Consider the following 22,225-nt stretch of genomic DNA (forward strand, 5'->3'; position numbering starts at 1 on the left):
CCAAAAGTCTATAAAGGAGCTTAACTTTAACACTAGCTTTAACATAAACACTGGGACTGTTTTCTCAAGCTTTTGATGAAATAGCACTTTGCAACAGCTTTTGCTAATTCTAATAGTTTCAATTCCGACAGGGATTTTCCTGGTTTGTTTACTCATTCTTTAGTATTAATGGGGTCAGCTGAATCAACTGTAGCATTCTCCATTTATTGTCACAGGCTGTAGAGGTTCAACTCTGTGATGATAAAAACTGTTCTGGGGTTTGTAAATGAGCAGGGAAGTGTTTATTTATTTATTTAGAGTTTGTGAAAGGTTTTGGATACATAACAGCATTTTCTAATCTGTCAGGAGTCATATAAGGATGAGAAACAACACAGATTTGATGATGGATGGCATCACACAGCCAAGCCTGAAGACAAGATGAACACACAAACAAACATGGGAATAAAGGTAAGGATAGCTGCAGTAGTGTGTGTGCGTGTGTGTGTGTGTTTTATTCCAGCGCTGTCTCAGCATTCTCTCTCTTACACATGTGGTTCATATTTAGGCCATAGTGCTGCTCTACTGGACGATTTGGCTCTGTTCTCCCGGTCCCACATTCCCTGCTTTATTCTCAAATTTTTACCTCTGCTGTACCTTATGGTGTTTGGATTCACACTTAAGAGATATCTGAGTAAGCATTTGGTAATAAGAACATCTTAGAAAATATTAGTAAGATGTTTTATGCAATGAAAAAATCAAAGAAAATCTAAGATTTCTTAAGAATAATCTGCAATTTTGAAATAGTTGTCTTCTGGGATATAAAAATAGATTTATGTGTGTTTATATGATGAAGAAAAAACTTTTTGTGAGTTTGATCATCCGGTTTTACTGAGCTGTAAAATCAGGGCATCATCATTAGTTGCTATGATTTGTGTGTGGTTACAGAAGAACTCAACTCGACGCACAATATCCTCTCATCAGCAGCAGCATCATGCCATCCACACACGCGCACCTTTCTTCATCCGATCATCCCTTTTTAATATCTCCTTCCTCGTCAAACTCTGTAACCCCTGTCTCTGCCCAATGAGCGTTGGGATCTGTCAGCAGCGAGCCCTCCCTCATCTCTTTCTCTCTCCCCCTCTCTCCCGCAGCTCGGACTCTGTCCATCGTGCGCTAATAAAGGAGAGGTCCGGCGCGAGCATCCGACCCAGCAAAGACCCCGACAGCAGACAGAACAGCAGACGATCAATCTGTACCTTTAACTCTCGCACTGATTCGGACCCTATTTCTATCTCTGAACTATAAGGAAAAAACAGAGGAGAAGTGTTCGGGGAACTCAGAGTGGAGGCGAAACTGCCCACACTTGTTGCTTGCGTCGCCAGGTAAGCCCCCAGTTGGCAGCCAGAAGTTCTCAGTGGAGAGTTTTGTGCGCACATGGCACAGAAAACGCGCACCCTGCTCCGCTGACAGCAGCGCAACATGGAGTCACACACTGGATAATGAGGCCTACCAACTGTATAGGTGCATAACTTAAAAAAAAAATCTGTTTGTATTGAAGCAAGGATCTATCTATCTATCTATCTATCTACCTATCTTTTTTTTAACCTTCGGGGGCGAAAAGGGACAAGAGGAGAAGAGCCATGCTCGGTTTAAACAGGATTCTCAGCCTCCGGGCAGCACGGATTCGGCGCTGTGGTTCGCCTGGATCCAGACTCTCATCCCGGCCTTCTACTTGTCAGAACACCGGTGCCAGTTCGAGGATTTATTGTGCGTGTCTGTTGCTGCTGCTGCTCGTGACGCCTCGGGTGGACTCTTCATGGTGGTGAGTGGGCATCCATCGCACACACAGGTAGGCTATACCTGCCTGCCACCACAATTTATAGGAGCTGTATGAAATTTATTTCGAAACACGGGATTGAGGAAATCTGAGGCGTATAATTATTTGTATAAGTACCGTCATTATCATGAAACATGGTAACCTCGTACGTTTAATCTAGCTGTAAAAAGGAGGTAAGAACATGGCAAACTTTGACGTTCATCACTAACGAAGCCTAGACTAACTTTGCTTTCTTTCCTGGAAACTTTGTGAATTCAAATAGTCGAGAAATATATATATATATTTTAAAAAGCTTGAGTGACTCTATTCCAAAAGTAATATAAAAGATTATTCCAAAAAATTCCAAAAAAATCAGCGACTTCCACCAGCAGACAGATAAGGCCACTTTGAGGGCTGATGTTTATAACATTTTGCATTATTATTCCGTTTCTTATTCGTTAGTTTTTGCTGCAAATAATATGAATACATTGAGAAATATTTCCATATGCTACCATTTGCAATACAAGTTTAATTTCACATGGCACTGACAGAAAATATCCCCCTAAAGTAGTTTTCTGTCATAATTGAATTCAACTCAAAATGATTCTCCATTAAAACAAAGAGCTAAACAACACGACAGATAGCAGGAAATTACCAGAATTATGAGTTTGTGAATGAGATTCGAGCTCTTTACGATTTTGCGACAAAAAAACGCATTTTCTCCGTGTCAGTTTGTTGGCCTGCCATGCTGAGCAATAACAACACAGCCATAAATTTAATATATCTGCCGACGCTGTTGGCTGAGTGTTGAGCTCAGCTGGAGCCTGCATTGGACAAGGCAGAGCACTCATTAATTCACCAGGTACCACCACACCTCTCTTTCTCACACATGCACACACAGAGGTGACTTCATGAAAGTACCCAAAACCAGCAATTTAGAGCACAGGCAAGGGATTAAAAAACATATCCCACTGCTTGTAGCTGAAGTGAAAATGTCCATGTGTGTGAGTGTGTTTATAGGAGAGGTGTCTGTGTGTGGGCGGGTTTGAGGGTGAAGGAATGCCTAATAGTGTAGATTAAAAGCAGTTATGGGGAGTAGTGGAGAGAGTGTGAGCTGAAGCTGTGACTGGACATTACTGGCTTTGATGGAAATTTAGTGAATAGATGATGGTTTAACTGTGTCTCTATTTTTCTTTGGGCATCATGAATGATATTGTATGGCGACATCTGAAGCCACAGGATGGGCAAAAATGATTGTGGGATTTTGCAACCACTTGATAAATGTTAAAGCAAATATTCTTGAATTTAATATGGAGGTATTATGATTGATATTTTTCTTTAATAATTGTTAAAACCAATCTTGTAAAATAGAGAACACACCCTCCATCTGATGGATATTTGAGGGTTTCTTGTCACAGAAATAGCAAGTGTGCAAGCCTGATTTTTCCCTTTCTTTCTTAAGACCGTTATCCATAATAAAAAAATTAAATGTAAAACCTTTCTAGTTATTTGTTGCCTTTAGCTAATTTTGGGGGGAAATATGGAGATACTAGTGAGATGGTTTTGTCTTGATAATGCCGGAGAACAAATTGTTTTCTGCTGCTTATAGTCTGACTATTAATTGCTTGAAAATATGACCAGTGTCGGACAAAGATGTTGTGGCTGCATGATCTTGAGTGTCCCTATTTGTTTCTTACTCTTGTGATCCAGTGAACTCACAAGGCTTTACAGCATGTTGTTTTAGACCTGTGGAGAATGATTTACTATCCTATAAAGTCCTCCTTACTCTCAGAGAGTCAGAGAGAGAAAACTAAGTGTGAATTGCTGCTCTGGCATTTTCCTTTGATGAGCACTCCGCTCTTTTTTCCTCCTCTCTAATTCCACTCTGGGGAATATTGAGTCTCCAGTCTCCATCCTCTCACTCAGCCTCATAAAACACGACCACACAGCTATACGCTCACTGGCCCCCCTGCGCTGACCCGCCAAAGGCCGGCAGCCACTGGCAGAGGTTTCATGCATGGACACAAAGGGGCACATCACGACTGAAGTTCATTTTCGGCAGACTCAACAAAGCACTCATATCCTCCCCGTTCTGTAAAAGTCTGTTTTATTAGGATGTGCAGAAAGATTAGAAGAACCTTTGAGTAAGATGAGAGCAATCAGGCAAAAGACAGAGAGGAGTAAAGTGAGTAAATGGGGTTTTAGTTTGACACGGTTATTGAAGGCCACAGACTTTGTGCTCTGATTTGTGACGACATGTCAACTATCCCACTGGGAAACATTTAAACACACATACACACACAGGTCTTGTGGGGAGAGGTTAAGTGCTTATTTATTTGGAGAGTGGAGTAAATGGTTTCCACTCCCCTCCTACTCGCAAACCTTTAACTGTTAAGTGTAGTGAACTCTGACTCAAAGAGGACTTTTACTGGAGCTCTTTTTCATGCCATTCACCACTGTGTGTCTGCTTCATTACTCACATTTAAGAACACCTACCTGTAGTAATTAATTGCAGAAAACAACCAATCGCAGGCATCTCTTGACCACTGCATTTTGAAGTCTTCTACATGCCACAAAAGTTGTCTGTTCAGTTTTAAACCAGCTGTCTTTGTTTCTGGGCCCCTCAGGTACATTGGTGCACTGGGGGCCCGCGTAATCTGTGACAACATCCCTGGCCTGGTGAACAAACAACGTCAGCTCTGCCAGCGCCACCCTGACATCATGCAAGCCATCGGCGAAGGCACCAAGGAGTGGATTAGAGAGTGTCAGCACCAGTTCAGACACCATCGATGGAACTGCAGCACACTGGACCGTGATCACACCGTCTTTGGACGAGTCCTGCTCAGGAGTAAGTCACTGTGTGGTCACGTGTATGCCTGTCTGATAACTGACTGTGGGGTCAAGAGGCATAGATCGCAGCCCTGAATCAAAGCCCTTAGTCACTCCTCATTCCAGTCTCACCTATTCACCTTTACTGGCTTACCTTTCTTTCTTTCTTATACTCTACAAATACTGGTGCTCCTGCTTTACAGTCACTAATGGACTGTTGTGAGGCCTAACCCTCTCACCAATGAAAACACAGGCTACAAGATGTGGGCTTGTCATCATTTTGTTTTTCCAATCCTGCCAGACTACTCTGCATTGTAACACTATTGAGCATACACACTGTTACACTTGCAGATCCAGAGTCTGTACATGTATGTCTCCTCTGTTTTTGAATGCAAACATAAGCTCAGCATAATATAACCAGTAGGCTGCATCTGTCTTTACACTATAATTTAATCTGAGCAGTATGCTGGTGTGTTATTGCCATACAGTACCTTATTCTTAACTTCAATGCACCCTCAGAGAAAAATGTGCAATAAAAGCAATTCAAATTACATTATCTATACAGGATTTTGCTGACCAAACCATTTCCTGTGTTGTGTTGTCAATTAACAGGAATGCAATAATTAAATATTTGGTAAACACTTTAATTCCAATCTACGGTAAAAAAAAAAATACTATAAAAGAAAAAACATAAATAGAAATAAAAGTTAGAGTACTTTGCCAGTGCAGCTGCTGTCTGTAAATTTACAGTGAAGAATTTCACTGAGTAGAATTACCTTCATTGTATGGCATAACAAATTCAAGAGTAATAGTAGCAGTCAGTATATATGTTGCCTTTTGAATGCAAAGTGTAGATGCAGAATTGCACCTGCAAGTTACTGAAGAAACAATGTGTTTTGATATGAAATCTTTATGTCTACGGATGCAGCTAATGCGCTATCTACTGCTGCATGGTGTAGTAAAAAATGCCGCTCATTGTAGCAGCGAGCTGCAGGTTGCATTAAAGTTTTTCATCTCCTCAAATTCAGTTTCTGGCATCACTGACTTTCCACAACTTGTTCCCTCATCCAGCCATCCCAAGCATGTGTGGGGGCTGGCGATGCATGGAGAGAAGTAGCAGATATGGAGATACTGACCCTATGTCTGTGTGTCTGTGTGTGAGTGGGTGTGCATGTGTGTGTGTCTGGGGTGGAGAGGAATAAACAGTAATGTAGATGTAAATATTTAGAGACATATTCTCACTGTCAGACAAACAGCGCAGGTTGAAAGATGGCCAGTGATACCCTCCTCAGTGCTCCCCCACATCCTCATGGATTAAATGAGACACTCCAGTAAATACAGGACTAGCAGGTTGGATCGTGCAAAGTCTTCAGTGCCAGGCTGGATCAGTTCTGCAGAGTAAATGTGCAGCTGGTTTTCAGAAACAGTGTCCTACCCTTATTAAAGAAAGTTAAGTGAAAATACCTGGTTGATAAGATTTGTGTAACAAAGTTTTTTTTTTTTTTCATAAAACTTATACCTGTGTCCCTGCATTTAAGAAGAAGGCATTTTTTCAATGAAATGCTGTATAGAAAAATCAAGAGATCATATGTGGATGCATTATTAGTAAACATCTACATATATTACATAGTTATCAGCCAATACTCAAATGCAATTGTCCTGTTGGCAAATAGGATAAAATCGAGTGATGGCAAAGAATGATACTATTCTGGTCTGTCCTGGTTGTATTGCATTGGTTGTGCCCTGCGATTGACTAGATTTATTCACATTCAACTTTACTGGGCACAAAGACATTTTGTTGGGCCATCTAAGCACTGAAAAGTAACTGAGTTGGTAATATTTTAACAGGCTAAGAAGTATTTTGAAAGGATATTTTCATGTACAAGTTTGTGATAATTTGTAATTGTTTTTATGACTGAAATTGTTTCTCATTTAAAGGTATTGTGATGACCGACTGAAATACTTTCGAGCTGTTGAATACACATTTTCTTGTTTAAAGGGAAAATAAGTGACAAAGGCACTCGGTATTAACTATGGGCCATTGGCAAAATTCTTATCTGCAGTATCGTGGCCGACCCTTCCCTAGTTATTGGTTTATCCTTACCAGCAGATTATGGAATAAAAAAAATTTAATTCTTTATCTTCTCCAAATTTGGGGATATTTGATAAGAAAGACTTCATCATCTGTATATATGTACACTTTATATTTATCAATCTATTCATATAATCATTACAAAACATCATGTGTTGCTGTTCATTGCATGCAGGTAAATTATTTGGCTTACTGGTGGCACAAGAGGAACGACTGCACAGTCACGCATATTCATGAAAATCCAAAGTGAATTTAATACTCAAAGCTAATATTTTTTAGATGCTTATTACGTTTTAACTACAGAAGTATGCTAGTTGGCACAGCTGTGAGCAAAATCATAAAACGGCAATGCAATAATTTGTCAAATCTCACGGCTAATTGCAGTTTAAGGATTTTACTCTTGGCAGACAGACACACCTAATGATCAAGTATCCAGGCCAATAAAAATGGGCAAGCCAGCTTGTACTTTACAAGCAGCTGAATTCATAAAGATTTTTTTTTAAAGTCCAACATTACTGCAATACTTTGAGTACAGACACCAACTGAAAAAAATCTCTATATATGTTTATGTCACAGGGACTAAAGGTGAACAGGTTCTTATGCCTTCTGCTGCCGTGTTGTATTTTGGGTCATTCTCTTCCAGAGCTGCTGCTGTGACCAAATACTATATCTAATTCTTTCCAAGTCTTTGGCAACACAACACAAGAGTTATACTCTGAAGAAACCAGTAAAGAACAGATGAGCACAGCAATGGTAGATAATGTTGTCATGACATCACCCTGGTGCTGATGAATGGGGTATCACTATGTCTGTATTTAAACAATTTATGTGAGTGGATAAGAGGCCCGCAGCTAGGATTATTTCCATGATAATATTTAAACAGAGCTGGTCTATTCTCCACATCAGGCATGATTTGCTCCGTCAGCTGCACCTTCGTGTCCTCAAGGCTCACACCCAGGTCTTGTCTGCAAAGCTCTACATCTTTGACTCTTTGACTTTGATTGTATGGCATTATGCGAGTCACTGTAATGTCTGTATTCAGACACAGATTTGTTACTCTAACCGCAGTCTAACCTCCATTTCTATTTTTGGTTTTGTGTTCACTGTGTCTCGCTCTCAGGCAGTCGGGAGGCAGCTTTCGTCTATGCCATCTCCTCAGCAGGAGTTGTGTACGCACTGACTCGGGCCTGCAGTCAGGGGGAGCTGAAGATGTGTAACTGTGACCCTCACAAACGTGGACGAGCTAGAGATGATAGAGGCGAGTTTGATTGGGGCGGCTGCAGCGATAACATCAACTACGGGATAAAGTTCGCCAAAGCGTTCATAGATGCCAAAGAGAGACCTGGCCGTGATGCTCGGGCACTTATGAACCTACACAACAACCGCTGTGGCAGAATAGTAAGTCTGCATGACTGTCTAAAAAAAGACTTTACAAGTACCCAACAAATAATACCATTGTTACGAAATGTATTCAGTATAATTAAGAATAAAAAAAATCTAATATTTGATAATCAAACACATTATTATATTGATCAAATATTTCTAACAGAAAATGACCAAAAACACACAAAGGGTGATAATAGTTACGATAAAGGATAATAAATAGTAATTATAATGAAGAGGCCATCATTAAGACCAATGACCTACAACAACGACCAGCTCAAGTGCCTGTAGATATAGTGCAGCAGAGCTCACCATTTATGTCATCTCACGCTCCGATGGAAATTATATTTTCATTTCGCCAGTAAAGGCAGGCATCAAAATAATCACAATCCAAGTTCTGAAGCATCTGCCGTCTCTCCTCTCCTTCCAGACATTGTCTAAAGGCCTTTCAACCACAGTTGACTATTTCTGTATTTCCCACCACACCAACCATGGGAAAGTTAAAGGTAGAATCACATGATTAGCTCAAACAGGTGGAAGTGACCGTATTTCTTCTGTATTTTCAGTGATTTATTTAAAAACAATTTCAATTGAAAATACACATTCTTTCAGGGAAAAGTCATGGACCAGCAGCACTCATGTCTTTTATTTAACAAGTCGTTTTTGTTAACATACATTTCAAGACCGTCAAAAATGACTATCTTAGCCATTCAAGTGTTAATGTCCTTAAATGGCCTTCAAATCCTGTTTTGATAATTGTCTTCTTCAGCTATGATTAACTATGATTAATCCTCTACATTAACATTAATCCTCTACATTAACAGAAGGTTTCCAGAGCTTTTAAACCTCTTTCTGATAAGTTCTTCTTTTAACCAGGAAGGTGTTGTCTCTTTTAGCTCTTTTTTTCTTGAGATACAACCATGTTTCCAAATAACTGAGGACTCCTGTGAGTAAATACAAACAAAGAGCATTAATTTGGGAAAGATTCCTGTGGTGGAAATCACTGCTTGGATTTTGGAAGATTGTCAGTCAACACAGTTCATCACTGCATCCACTAATGACAGTTAAGATTAAAGAAAAAAAAAGAATAGAAAACTATGTCCAGAAACGTTGTTCCCATCTATAAAAGGCCAGAGCTAATTTAAATTTGTACACTTAAATAGCTTGCAAACAAATAAGTATTTCACCATTATAACTGAACAAGATACATGGGTTTTGGAGCAACATATGAGTCTTTTCCAGGAAATGTGCTGCTAATTTCAGCAGGGTAATAGACTTAGAAAAAGGTGTAAATCATTGCATATTGTTTTACGAGTTAGGAAGATCTTTCCCAACAAAGCAGCCAGACTGCGTATTGCTTTCACAATTGCCTCACATTTTACTTAATTGTCAAATGAATTCTTGAGTTAAAATGGTACTTGTGTTTCTCACAGAGAAGACTACAGAGGAATTTCTAAAAAAGAGCATTTCAGACCTTGTGCGCTTCTAGCATATGCATTTGTCTTTACACGGTACATTTTACAGATCATATTTTAACCCTGAGTGCTGTGCCAATATAATGTAGGGTATGATTTAAACCTTAAATCAATCTATTTCTTAGGACTATTTCTTTGGCAGAAAGCAGTTTTAGTGAAAGCTACTAGCATCAAAAGGAAAATTTTGTGGACTGAATTTTTAGAGAATAATTCATGACATGAGAAGATGAAACTGAATTATTCTACAAAACATTACACCAGGAAATGTAACGGAAAATGAAGACATTTTGTATGGTTTGCATAAAGGGGGTGAACGAGACTTTCAGACAGCATTCCTGCATTTTTAGAACATGGAAAACCACATTTGATAATGGCTGAAACTGCATCCACACTTTTTCATTTAGGCAGTGAAGCGCTTTATGAAGCTGGAGTGTAAATGCCACGGTGTGAGTGGCTCTTGCACGCTGCGGACATGTTGGATGGCCATGTCAGACTTCAGGAAGACCGGTGACTACCTGAGGAAGAAATACAACGGTGCAGTCGAGGTGATGATGAATCAGGATGGGACAGGTTTCACTGTGGCCAACAAAGCCTTCAGGGAACCCACCAAAAACGACCTGGTCTACATTGAGAACTCTCCGGATTACTGCCTGCAAGACAAAGCAGCGGGTAAGACAGCAGAGGAGGAGAAGAAGAAGGCAGACTGAAAGACAAGAGAAGCAGTTTCTTGTGAATGTTGATGGATTGTCCCGACTGTGTTATGTTTTAGGGGTGTATGTTGTGTGTATGCTCATGCATGACTAGTGTGTTTTCTGCGTGTGAATGTCTGTGTATGTGTGTGCATGTAATAGTAGTCAGATAACACAGCAGGCCTCCCCTGTGATGTCGGTGGAAGCTAATATCCTTGTACCCTGAGGACATAGTCGCTCCGTGACCGCCTGACCTCTGTCAGACTCTGTCAACACACACATACACACATAAGCTTGTGGTCAGGAGATGTCTTGATCATCCTTTACACAGTGCACCTAATCATATGTGACTGTTTCTAATTGGCTGGTTAATTGATGAAAAGCTGATCATTTTTTTTAGGGATATCTGATATCAGCGCCTTCATCATTCACTCCATCAGCTCTTTTCAGTTCTTCCTCATGCCCTTCCTCATCCTGTATCCACCTCTCCCTTCATCCTTTCATTTATCCTCCCCCTCTTTCTCACCTTCTCAGTGGAATCCACAGCCTAGGGACACAAGCAGCTCATTTAAAAAAAAGTCACTTCTCTCTGTCTGTCACAGTCTTTTTCCCTCTCTGTCTGTCTGAACTAAGCGTAGCTGGAGGGCAGAGTGGGCCTCAGAGTGTGAGAGCCTGTCTGTCTGTCACGCTCCACTGTCCATTTAACCCTCACACACACAGACACACACACACACACAAACAGAGATGCTTCAAAGGGAGCAGTGGCTTGGGAAAGGCAGTGTAACTATAGGCCACTCTACCAACACTGCATAGTTGTGTGTGTGGGTCTGTTGTTCCATGGGCAGCTTGTTGTGATAGGTAGCAATTCAAACAGGGAGCTTCTCACACCAAACATGAGCTCTAATCTCTGTGGGGATGACATTCACATAAGACACACACGATATGCCACTGCATTAGGTAATAGCCAGAATACTAAACACTACCATGCATTCAACACTGGCGATTAGTATGTTACACTGTTCCAACACTGCAGTGGTAAAAATTGTGCCTGCTTTGCTTTACCTCTGTTTCTAGCTGCTCTTACAAACAACATTTCCCTCTAAACCAAATATGTCTTGAGTGGATGCCTCTTTCACGTCTTATTTGATTCCCTGAGCCAAAAAACAACAACATTTCAATCTGCTTGTGCGTTGTAAGTCTTGACTCTTTGACATTGAATCGTGCCTGGAGAATTGATGAATGAATGTAATGTTTTTTTGTTGGATTGTTTATGGTTTTATTATGTTGAAATTCAGACCTCTTAAATGGTAAAAAATGGGTTGATGCCTCAAGTCTCCCAAGTCAGAGTAATTCTGCCAAATTGCATGATTACAGCATAAACATAACAATCATCATGAACAAGGCCAGTGAGAATGGGAATGGAAGACCAAACAGTATGGATATATTTAATAGCTAAGGCTTAAGAATATGATATTTTATTTTTATTTTTTATTATTATTATTTTATTTTTATTATTATTTCAAATTTCAGAAGCAGTGAGAAATTGCAGTGTGTTGCGAATGCTTTTGGGACTGCAGCTTAGCTGCATCTAAATAATGTTTTAATCACAGATTGATATATGTAAAATATGTGTTTCTTTGAAACTTGTCTAAATCCTTTTACCTATCATTAGGCCTTTGAAAAAAAAATTTAAACTTTTAAAGCAACAGATATTTTTATTGAAAACCAAGTGGCTGTGAAGTGAGATATGAGATAACTAGTTAAATTGCTTGAGATTTACATTATAACTGTTAGCAAGTCTTGGCTAACTCTTTTCAACTCTTTGTGCAGGTTCCCTGGGCACGGCTGGACGGGTGTGCAATAAGACATCACGTGGCACAGATGGCTGCGAGGTCATGTGCTGTGGGCGTGGTTATGACACCACTCGAGTCAAGCAAATTACCAAGTGTGAGTGCAAGTTCAAATGGTGCTGTGCAGTGGAGTGTAAGGACTGTGAGGAAGCTGTGGACATACACACGTGCAAGGCCCCCAAGCGAGCAGAGTGGTTGGACCAGACCTGAGGACACACCTCCTTTGCTCCCTGTAATGCAACCCCACCCCTTTCCCCTTTGCAGGACATCCTGTGGAACATGGCATTCTGGGAAACTCTGTCCAAAAGTGCTCTGCGTCTCCGCCCTCCCCTTCCCCCACCTCGTCTCATCATTGCATGGCTTTTCTACCTGTCTGTGAAAGCACTAGAATTCATTACCCATCAATATGAATCCCTACCGTTGTAGCCTATGTTTGTGAACGGCCCTGTGATTGAACTGCTGGGATCAGATGAACAGTGATACCAGTTTGGCTTTTATCACCGGTTCAATTCAGACGGCCTTTTTCCTTGTGCATGGTTCTGAGTTTAAAATGGTTTGCTGCTTTCATGATGCTTTAAAGACAAATTTTTACATTAACTGAGCCTTCAGACATATCCAGTATTATTACATCATATACTCACATAATTTTGCTTCAGATTTTTGGGGAAATACACTTTTATATACCAAAAACAAAAAAACATAGTTGGTTGGACTTTGGAAAATAGCTTGGTAAGTGCAATTTGAGAAGTGGACATCTTAGCATACATTTGGCTACATGCGGCCAAACAGGAGTCCAGACAGAGGACTAACGGAGAACAAGGAGATGGACACCAAATGAATAAATGGACGGATGCGTCATTGGAACGTTGAATGAAACTGTAAAAAAAGAAAAACAAAGGACAAAAGAAAGCTGTTTAAAGTGATTTATTTAAATTGTAAAGTGTTGTTTCATTTCTCATCAGTAGATGAGACTGCACTATATTGGCTGAAACTGGGAGAGAGAAGAGCACTCCCATTACTGCGATGATATGGTGTATTCTAGTTTCCAGCGTGTAAGACGACAACCTGCTGCTGAGAAGGAGACAAAGAAACTGAGGCCTATACTGTCATTCTGTCACACATTAACCAAAACATCGACAGATCTCACTTCTCTGCTCTCCAGCTTGCTTGTATAACATTGTGTATATTGCCTTATCTAAACAGATGTTCATATGAAATATATGGTGGTTTGACATTGGTATCTTTGATTTTTGTTTAGACATACACATCTATTGAAGTTGGAGGCAAAAGAAAAAAGAAGATGGAGCAAATCAGTGTGACTGAACACTATCTTGAATACATTTTGTTCCAGTAAGAACACATGCAATCACTGTTCCTCAACAACAAGAACACTAATATTACAATGTATATCAGTAACAAAGGCTGATTCTGTGTGGATTGGGGTGGGGTGTGTTATATCTGTCAAGGGGAGGGAAGTGTTTGATTAAAGGCCCAGCCTAAAATCCCAACCCCTGCTGGCCCTATCCGACCCCTCGCTATGTGGAATTCCAGGTGGGTCCCAGGCTAATGACTAGATGACTGTAATTACCCAGGGCTGTTGATAGCTGGTGATTGGACATGGTTGTGCCACAGAGGATCTAGTGTGGGCTCCTGCTGGGACCACATTTAATCAAAGGGTTCTTGGCCAGCTTATCAAAGGGAATACTTTCCAGCAATCTTCTCAGCCTCAGCCCCCTCTGTTCCCCACACTCCAGCTCGGTCTCTGCTCCATTAGACGCCAGAGACTCTTCACAACATTAAGTCTATAGGATATCATCCACAGGATCGAAATTAAGTCCAAGTAGTGTGAAAACACATTTGCACAGAAAACCTGAGCATTTTAATTCCTGAGCAAACTTGCAACTTTTTACAGTTTATTGTAAAAAGCATACTGCATGTGGTTGGTCACTGTCTCCTGTTGATAAGATCATTTCTAATTTTCCAGGCTGAGGAAAGAAGCCATGAGGCAAAGACCCAGTTACAGCAGCTGAGATGAAAACATGAAATTACTCTTTTGAGTTTCCGAAATCACTGCAAAATATTTATTGCAATACTGGTTCATTATTCAAGTTTTTCTAATGGACATGTACTTCACATGTCATACCATGAACCTCATCTAAGCATCCTAAAAGTGGCATTTTAATAGCCCTGAGAGGCCAATATCATTAGATAAGATAAGCTTTATTGTCCCTCAGGGTAATATTATCAAGCCGTTCCAGTCACTGAGACTATTCTGGTGCCAATGTCCTGTGGCAGTCTGTCTGTGTCCTGGATGCCAGGCTGAGAGCATTCCTGTTACAGAGTATCACAGACAAACCATTAGTCTTTGCAGCTGATAGGCAGTGCTAGGGCAAGAAGGGGGAGAAGGAGATCATACTGACAGAGGGCACATAAATGGCATCAAACAGCTCAAGAGGTTCCAAGGATGAATCTGTGTTGTGTTCTTTTTTTACAACCCTGATCTTATTTTTCATATGTGGCCATTGGCTTTATTGGTTATGATCGCTCAACAAATTATTTATTGAAATGTTCTAAACAGACAGGAATTGATTCTTGTCCACACACACAATTTCCCTTGTTTTTTCACACTACTGAACATGAAAACAACAAATAACATTTAGAGTGAAATAGCATGACAGCATTTGAAATAGTCCCATTTTGACTTTGCTTCACATTAAATGGGTGACAAAGTCTGTAGTTGGAGGTCAGAGGGGATGGCGGATGGTGCTGCATACTCGACTGCATAGTGGGAGAGTCAAGATCGAGTCAAGTTCTGACCGCTACTGCCTTTACAATGAAAGTCATTTTTACATTCAGCTGCTGTGTCGTTCTTTCACAATACAAACTAGTCTGATTAGTTAAGGTTAGGTATTAAAAACAAGACAGGCAGGCTTAGGAAAACATCATGTCTTACTCTAAAACTGACCCTGTAATAGCATCTAGCATCAAAATATCCTTTTTCTGGATTACTGGCTGCAGTGTCCTGCTGCCTTAGCTAAACACATAAAACATGCTGGACTCACCAACCACATGTCCTAATCAAAATACTTTACTCTGAAAGTTGTGCTGGATGACATGAAAAAATATAGGTTTCCTCTTCATAGAAACATATATTTCCTTTGCATGACTATTTCACTTTTTCTGCAAACCTAGGCTGAATTTCTCAGGTGTAGTGTTGTTGCCACATTTCCAGGTCTTATGCATGAATTTGCCAGTTACGCTGTTATCATAACATATAATAGAAACAATGGTACAAGATAGAAGATAAAGTCGAGCCTGTAACAAAAAAAGTTATCCTGAAATTCAACAACAAAGCAGGGCAGTCAGACTTGAACATTTTGCACCTATTTGTGTCTCAGAACTGACAGTAACAAAGATTTATGACCTTATGTCAGGGCTGCAATGCATGTCAGTCTAAGATCTGGTTGCCAAATGACAGCAACTCTGAGAATAGAGACTGAACTTCACTCCGATTACATACACATCCATGCATGGAAGCAGATCAACACTGAATGCTGGAGGTGCAAGACAGAACTGGCCCCACTAAATAAACTGAGAGAGCTAAATGTAACATTTCGTCCTGAAGTCCTGCCTTGACTGCTGTATACAAAAAATAGGGGTGTGAGACAGAGAGATGGAACACAATGAGTCAAACTGGTGGATGTAGGGGAGAGAGAAATGTATAGGGTTACTTAGAGACCTTGCGGGCATGTTTATCAGCAGATCTTAATCTAAGCTGAACCATGTTCCCCACAATTCATCATCATTACCAGTCCCATCTGGCACATCTCTCAGACCGCCTCCCTCCACCTCTTGCCTCCTTCCTGCCTCCAATGCAGTCAACTGTGGGTGGGAATCTAGCTGGGCAGCCACCTTGGGGTGGTCTGGGTGTCAGCCATGCGATCTGTTTTGCACACAGTCACATGTACACACCTGCAGGCTAGGACAGCATTAACTCAGTGTCCCCAGAACTCACCTATCACCTGTCTGGTAAAGCTCTCAGTATGTTAGCAGTCTTTCTGCTCCGTCACTCACAGTTCATGACCAGAGAGTGCATGCAAATATACAAGTCTGCGTATAGGTGTGCAGTGGGATGAGTTTCCCCCTCAGGGCCAACATAGCCTTGGTCTTTTTCCTTATTTCTAGGTAGAAGGGGGAGTCTGGTGAGGTCAGGGGTCATAAAGTTTAGGTGTATCAACAGAGAGCCTTCAGCACTATGAATGCTCATCACTGATCTGGTGCCTGTTGACACCTCCTAAACATTGACAGCTTGCTCTCTGGCTCACCAGCAATGAGGTAAAGCTATTCAGAAGAGCACCTGCTGTGCTGGAGCCAAATCTGTCCAACAGTGTCAACTCCTCCATTCGTCTTTCATCCTTAAGCTCTGCTTCAATCTTTTGCGGTGGGTGTCAGACATTAGGCATTAGGCGGTGCAGCTTCGTTGGAAATAGGTTTGTGCCGGGAGGCTGTGGGAGCAGAAGGAGGTGCAGATTTGTTAGGGAGCTCAAACTAATATTTACGTGACCTGCCAAGACCTGTGGGGTGTAGAGAATGAAAGAGAGGAAAAGTATGAATTGCACCGTCTGCTTTGAGGGGAAAAAGGGGGATTATGACATACAACATTTATCTGCTGAGACCTACACGAAGAAATGTCCACCCCCTCTCCACCTTCAAACTCTTTCCCCCAGTACTCCCACCCTTACTAACTGGCCCCTTTGCTCTGTCATTTCCTAAAATGGTTCACATCTGCACATTTTAGCAAGCATTACAGGACAGCAGTATCCCTTGAACACAACAGTGTTCACAGCAGCTCCGTTTTCGCAAAAAATTGGAATACAGGAATTTTCCCCTTTTTTTTAACCCCCTCACTTTCCACAAGAGCAAAACATTTCCAGTACTTTTTATTCTTTTAATAAATTCTCCAATTATGCTCACACATACAAGCACATGCAGGTTGACATTAATCATTAATGACATTAATGACAGTAGTGACTTGACCCAACACTGTTAATAGTTTGTCACCCATAATTTATTTGTGATAAAACTCGATCAACACTCAGCCAGAAGTCTGTCATTGAGTGTTGGCTATAATTTGTTTTTTACACAAAGAGAAAAAGTTTGATGAGGCACTGAGATGAAACACTATATCTACACATGCACTTACATGGTTAGTTGCAGTGTGTCGTCCCCCCCCCCCCCTTTACAAGGTGTGGACTGCCATGTGACGAGGTTTGTATATGCATGTGACGCTGTGAGTGTGTTTATCTCCCTTCCAGTGTGGAAATTTACAGACACACCTCGCAAGGCACAAACAACGGTGACCTGGAAAAATAGCTGAAATTCCACCAACATACCAGGGAATTTGGGGGTTTGTGCTGACAATACACACGCAAGGCTGAGGTGTCGGAAACAGGAGAGATACAGGGTCAGGGTCAAATTGTGTCAGCCCTACAGACATAGATACCAGTGAATGATACCAGCTGACGCGCACTGATGCTGACACTAACAGTGATACCGTAGCTACCTGAGTGACATTGATAGATAGTGCCGAGCTATCCCAGAGTGCACACAATCAAACCAGAACTCAGTTCATTCTTATGACTTCTAATCAGCTTTGGAAAGCCAAACCAATCTTGACATTTCTGCTTGTGGGAAACAACAACTGAGGCAAATTAGCAAAAGCAGAGAGCATCCACTGAAACATCTACCTATCTTCAAACATACTCACAACTCTGTGTTTGTTGTTGCCTCAAGTAGAGTAGATGTGTTTACCACATCACTGGAGCCATCATACCACTCCCAGTCTCCCAGACTCCTCACCTTTAAAAACACAAACCTCGAAAGATACACACATGTTCACTCATAATATGAATCCCAAGCTGACCACACAAACAAACACACTCCATGTGGAATGTGGGAGGTTGTTTTGTTTGTGTCTCAAGGTGCAGCTTTCAACAGTGTTCATTTCTCTCGTGGAATATATTGCATATTCTCGGTGGCACTTAAATTGGCCCAAACATAAAATTATAAAAACATGGGATTTTCTTTATCCTCCGTGTCTACTCCCCTGGAGTCCAAAGCCAAGTCCAACAGTGCTTCCAGGCTCCTAAACAGGCTTCACCTTCCACCAGCAATAAAGCAGCAGATTGAGAGTAAGGACAGAGTACAGTAGCCTCAGTCACTCAGTAAACAGTGGTAAACAGAGAGAGCGCTCGGCACGAAATGGAGGAATACTGCACACAAAACATTTACACAGAGCTGCCACAGGAACAATATCATTTCAGTTTTACAATAAAGCACTGGAGTAACTAAAACAACATAAGGAAACTCATCCGTCCCTCTCCTTGTTCAGAGTGAGTTGTTTATGTTCTGGCCTCCCACGCTCTGTAAGGAGACAATTCAATCAAGTATAATAGTGCCTTCACACAGGCTTAACCCAGCCTTAATATGAATGCTACGAGACCATGAGCTACAGTTAGACTTTTGAATTTTACTCAATGTCAACAAGTAGGAGGTTTTATTGTTCAATGTATCAAATTGAATTTACAGAACATGGGAGTTACAAAATCAAATGTAATCATCTTTATAAAAAGCCACCGTTTCTAAAAAAAATACTGTGTCAGCATAATACAGATGGCATTATCATGCTGAACCATCTTTACAAACTAAATTTTACAGGAAAATTGAAGCCACTGAATTGCACTGGTTTTCCAATACCTGAATGAATTGTGGTATTCTAACTGTACCCAGTCAGACAGAAGCGGGGACACACTTTGCTTTGGCATTTTGTTACCATGTTTTCCTTCAGTTACCATATATCACTTCAGAGTGGATTGTGAACTGCTTCTCTCGTGCAGAGAACATGGGATCTGGCAGCAGCACTAACCCTGAATGGTATAAAAATATAACTCGCTCCTGCAGTATGTTGCATGGTCAAGTTGCTTCAGCAGAGACAAGTGTATTTAGTTACTACCCCAGCTTTTCAAACCGACCACATACAATACAAGTACACTAAAACTAGCTCATCAATTTGAATGAATCAAGAAATGGTTGATGTACCATTTAAATATACTTACAAAATATTAAAAAGTTTACAAAAAATAGAAGTTGACAGGCCACCTAACTGCTGATTAGCTCAGTACGCTCTGATTGGTCAGGATCCACAGGCTTCAATGATTACATGGCACATCAAATCCGCTAAAAGTTTAGAATTTGGGTGAAAAGTCATTGGGTTAAAAAACAAGTAAGATTGTGTCCTGAGAGTGCGATTAGTCAACATTTCTATAATTTTTCATGAATGAAAACTCTTCAGTTTCATTTAAAAAACCTCATAACTATCAAAGATTTGTTGGATCAGTTAGTGTTTAATTGTGGTGAGTTTATGGGAACTTCAAATATGGGTGAATAAGATGATTTTGCTCTCACTGTGTCCACTCACATATCCAAAATGATGCTCACAACGTCGTTATTGGCTTGAAGCACCATATCTATCAAGTGTTTGAACTGGGACAGTTTAGACCAGAGTAAACAACAGTCTAATGTGTTTATCAGACACTAAAGCGCACACCAACAGCTGTTTACCACACAGAGAGCCAAACCACATACAACAACAACAGCAAGAGGAACATATAATCTGATGGAGGTGATTTTGAAGAGGGTTTGTGTTTTCGATAGGTTGGGGGGAATCTGACAGAATTACCACCCCTGCTGCTTTGCAATCCAGTAGTTTAGACTGAGAAAGGGAGAGTAAAAGAGCCAAATACAGCCATGTATGCTTGAAAAGCTTTTTCTGCTGTTACCAATCAATCAATAAACTATTAGACACAGTAAAAAAAAAAGATAGCAGCTACACAAAACAATACAATAAAGCAAATATTGAAAAAAAATGTAAGTGGACGCACAAAATGCAAGGATATTTCATCAAATAATCACAGCCAAAGGTAAATGTTGAGCCAATATAAAATAATTTAGTTAAAGTAAATCAGTAAAGAAAAATCAGATTTAAAGAGCAAGCCGCTGTAGTAGAAGTCCTTCCCAATGGAAAAACACAAAAATAGACAAAGAAAATCAGCTGACAAACAGGTGTCAAGTTGAGGTGTAGCAGAGTAAGAGTTATGACTGAAATCTTCAGAGATCACCGTTAATGCATATTTTTTTTGTGTTTATAGCCCAGAAAAAATGGAGCTGCTGCCGTCCCATTCAGCACCGGCAAATAACACAGGGGAACTGTGTCGGTACAACATGAACACTCACAGCACAACAATATCACAACAGTTTCCCATCTGTTGCTCCAGACTCATCCATTTTATTTGCCGGTGGTCTTTGAATATGATAGAAAAATGAGATGGTTTCAACTTCTTCCTCATTGCTTTCCATTTTGCTGCTACCTACATCTCAGAATCTACTCCTCAACTTGTCTGGATTTTGGGTCTTTTTCTGGGTATTCGCTAGGTAGCCTTTTATGCACTGGTCAAACAAAAAACAGGAATGGGAAATTTCCAATGGGAAAGTGTTTAATCTGCATTCAATCCTGCATCAAGCTGCACATATTTATCGGCTCCAGCTCGGCATGGCATCAATGGGAACACACAAACCGACACAATTTTGAATGAAGATGCTATAATTGAGCTACAGTGGTGGGCACAGCTCATTTTTACTTTACAGAAACACACATTTATTATTATGTCTCACATGGAAGCGCTGAAACTTACAGCAACAACTTGCAGTTGAAAAAGAGAAGAGCTCAATTGATTTCACCAGCTAAGAGCTCCAGTGGCAAAGGACTTGACTTATTCTAACACATCTATCAACAGTTTAAACATGCTACTTTTGGTATAAAAAAGCTACTCCAATGGCATGGTTCCTCATCATAAATAGTGCCAAAATTACCAATAGAAATCAATTAAGTATTACTATATCCAAACCAGCATGGAAAAAATGCTCTCAAGGAAAAAAAGACCAGTAGAAAATGTCAAGAAGGTACAGTCACAACATGACCAAAACGTCTGCAACAGGATACATCGAAAAACGTTTTTACGGTGCAGTATGGCAGCATCCTTGAAAACTGTTGCCATTTCCTAAAATATGCTAAGAGTTAGATAAGAAAACCCCTTTTAATATGAAGCTTGAGTCTCGAGCCATAAAATTACAAGTTGTCACGATGAATCTTATTTTGTCAACTGTGAATATGTATAAATTCCTTTTTTAATTTTATGGAGTCAGGCTTTTCCTTGAATGGGATTTGTAATTTCCTGCTGTCTCTGTTGGTTGTCCAGCAACCTCACTGTGACTCCATGTAGAACCATACGTTTTTACGTCTGAGCTTCTGCAAAGATAAAACAATAAGATTAAATTGCATCCACCATTGGAACTGGTTGTTCTATCTTGTTTCTTCAATCTAACATGCAATTTTCAGTGTTTGTACTGTATATAGTATGTGTATGTGCATAGTGAAGTTGGATAGCTGCATTACTTCAAACATCTATTTTTGTTTGTCCTGTGGGCAAAGACCTCCCACACTGTTACTAGCAGGAAAACACAATCCTGTTATTTGATCTTACATTTGTATTTTACATGGATGTATGTGACCAGTGGATAGTTGTGAATGTATCAGACAAAGAGCAGAACAGCATATGTTCTGTATATGCTGTTATCAAAAAACATCAAGGTCCACAATATGAAACTGATCAAAAATTATCTTTTAGAAACCCTATAGGTCTCTGCTTTTGCTACGTGTGACTTATGAAGGTTCAAGTTATGCAAACTGACATATAAAGGAAGGTTTCATTAGAAACTGTGATTTGGTAGGTTGCAAGTTCACTTTTAACAGCCGAAAAAGACCATGGAGCAATGTGAGCATCTCTAAATGTCTAAAAATAGTCTGATTTACAAATGTGGATGGGAGAGTGTGCAGTCACTCACAGTGTGTGTGTGTGTGTGTCAGGGTAGGTGAGTAAGAAGATTGGTGAGCTTTACCGTGGGGCTCTCATTAACACATAAACACAGGGTGGGAACAGTTCTCTGTGGCCTCTCATCTCCCTGTGTACAGTCTGTAAGCAGCCTACTCTCACTCT

The 22,225-nt window shown here is 40.4% G+C and overlaps 1 protein-coding gene across 1 annotated transcript; it reads left to right on the forward strand.

Moving 5' to 3' along the window:
* Positions 1-1,172: 1,172 nt before the first annotated feature.
* Positions 1,173-13,334, forward strand: LOC140272206 (protein Wnt-2b-A). Its single transcript, XM_072367568.1, has 5 exons — positions 1,173-1,801; positions 4,423-4,643; positions 7,837-8,114; positions 9,979-10,243; positions 12,094-13,334. Exons 1-5 carry the CDS (start codon positions 1,620-1,622, stop codon positions 12,321-12,323), a joined length of 1,176 nt encoding a protein of 391 aa, XP_072223669.1. The 5' UTR covers positions 1,173-1,619; the 3' UTR covers positions 12,324-13,334.
* Positions 13,335-22,225: the final 8,891 nt, after the last annotated feature.

Source organism: Leuresthes tenuis, unplaced genomic scaffold (assembly GCF_036924035.1).
Source record: "Leuresthes tenuis unplaced genomic scaffold, fLeuTen1.0.hap1 SCAF_16, whole genome shotgun sequence".
NCBI lineage: Eukaryota > Metazoa > Chordata > Actinopteri > Atheriniformes > Atherinopsidae > Leuresthes > Leuresthes tenuis.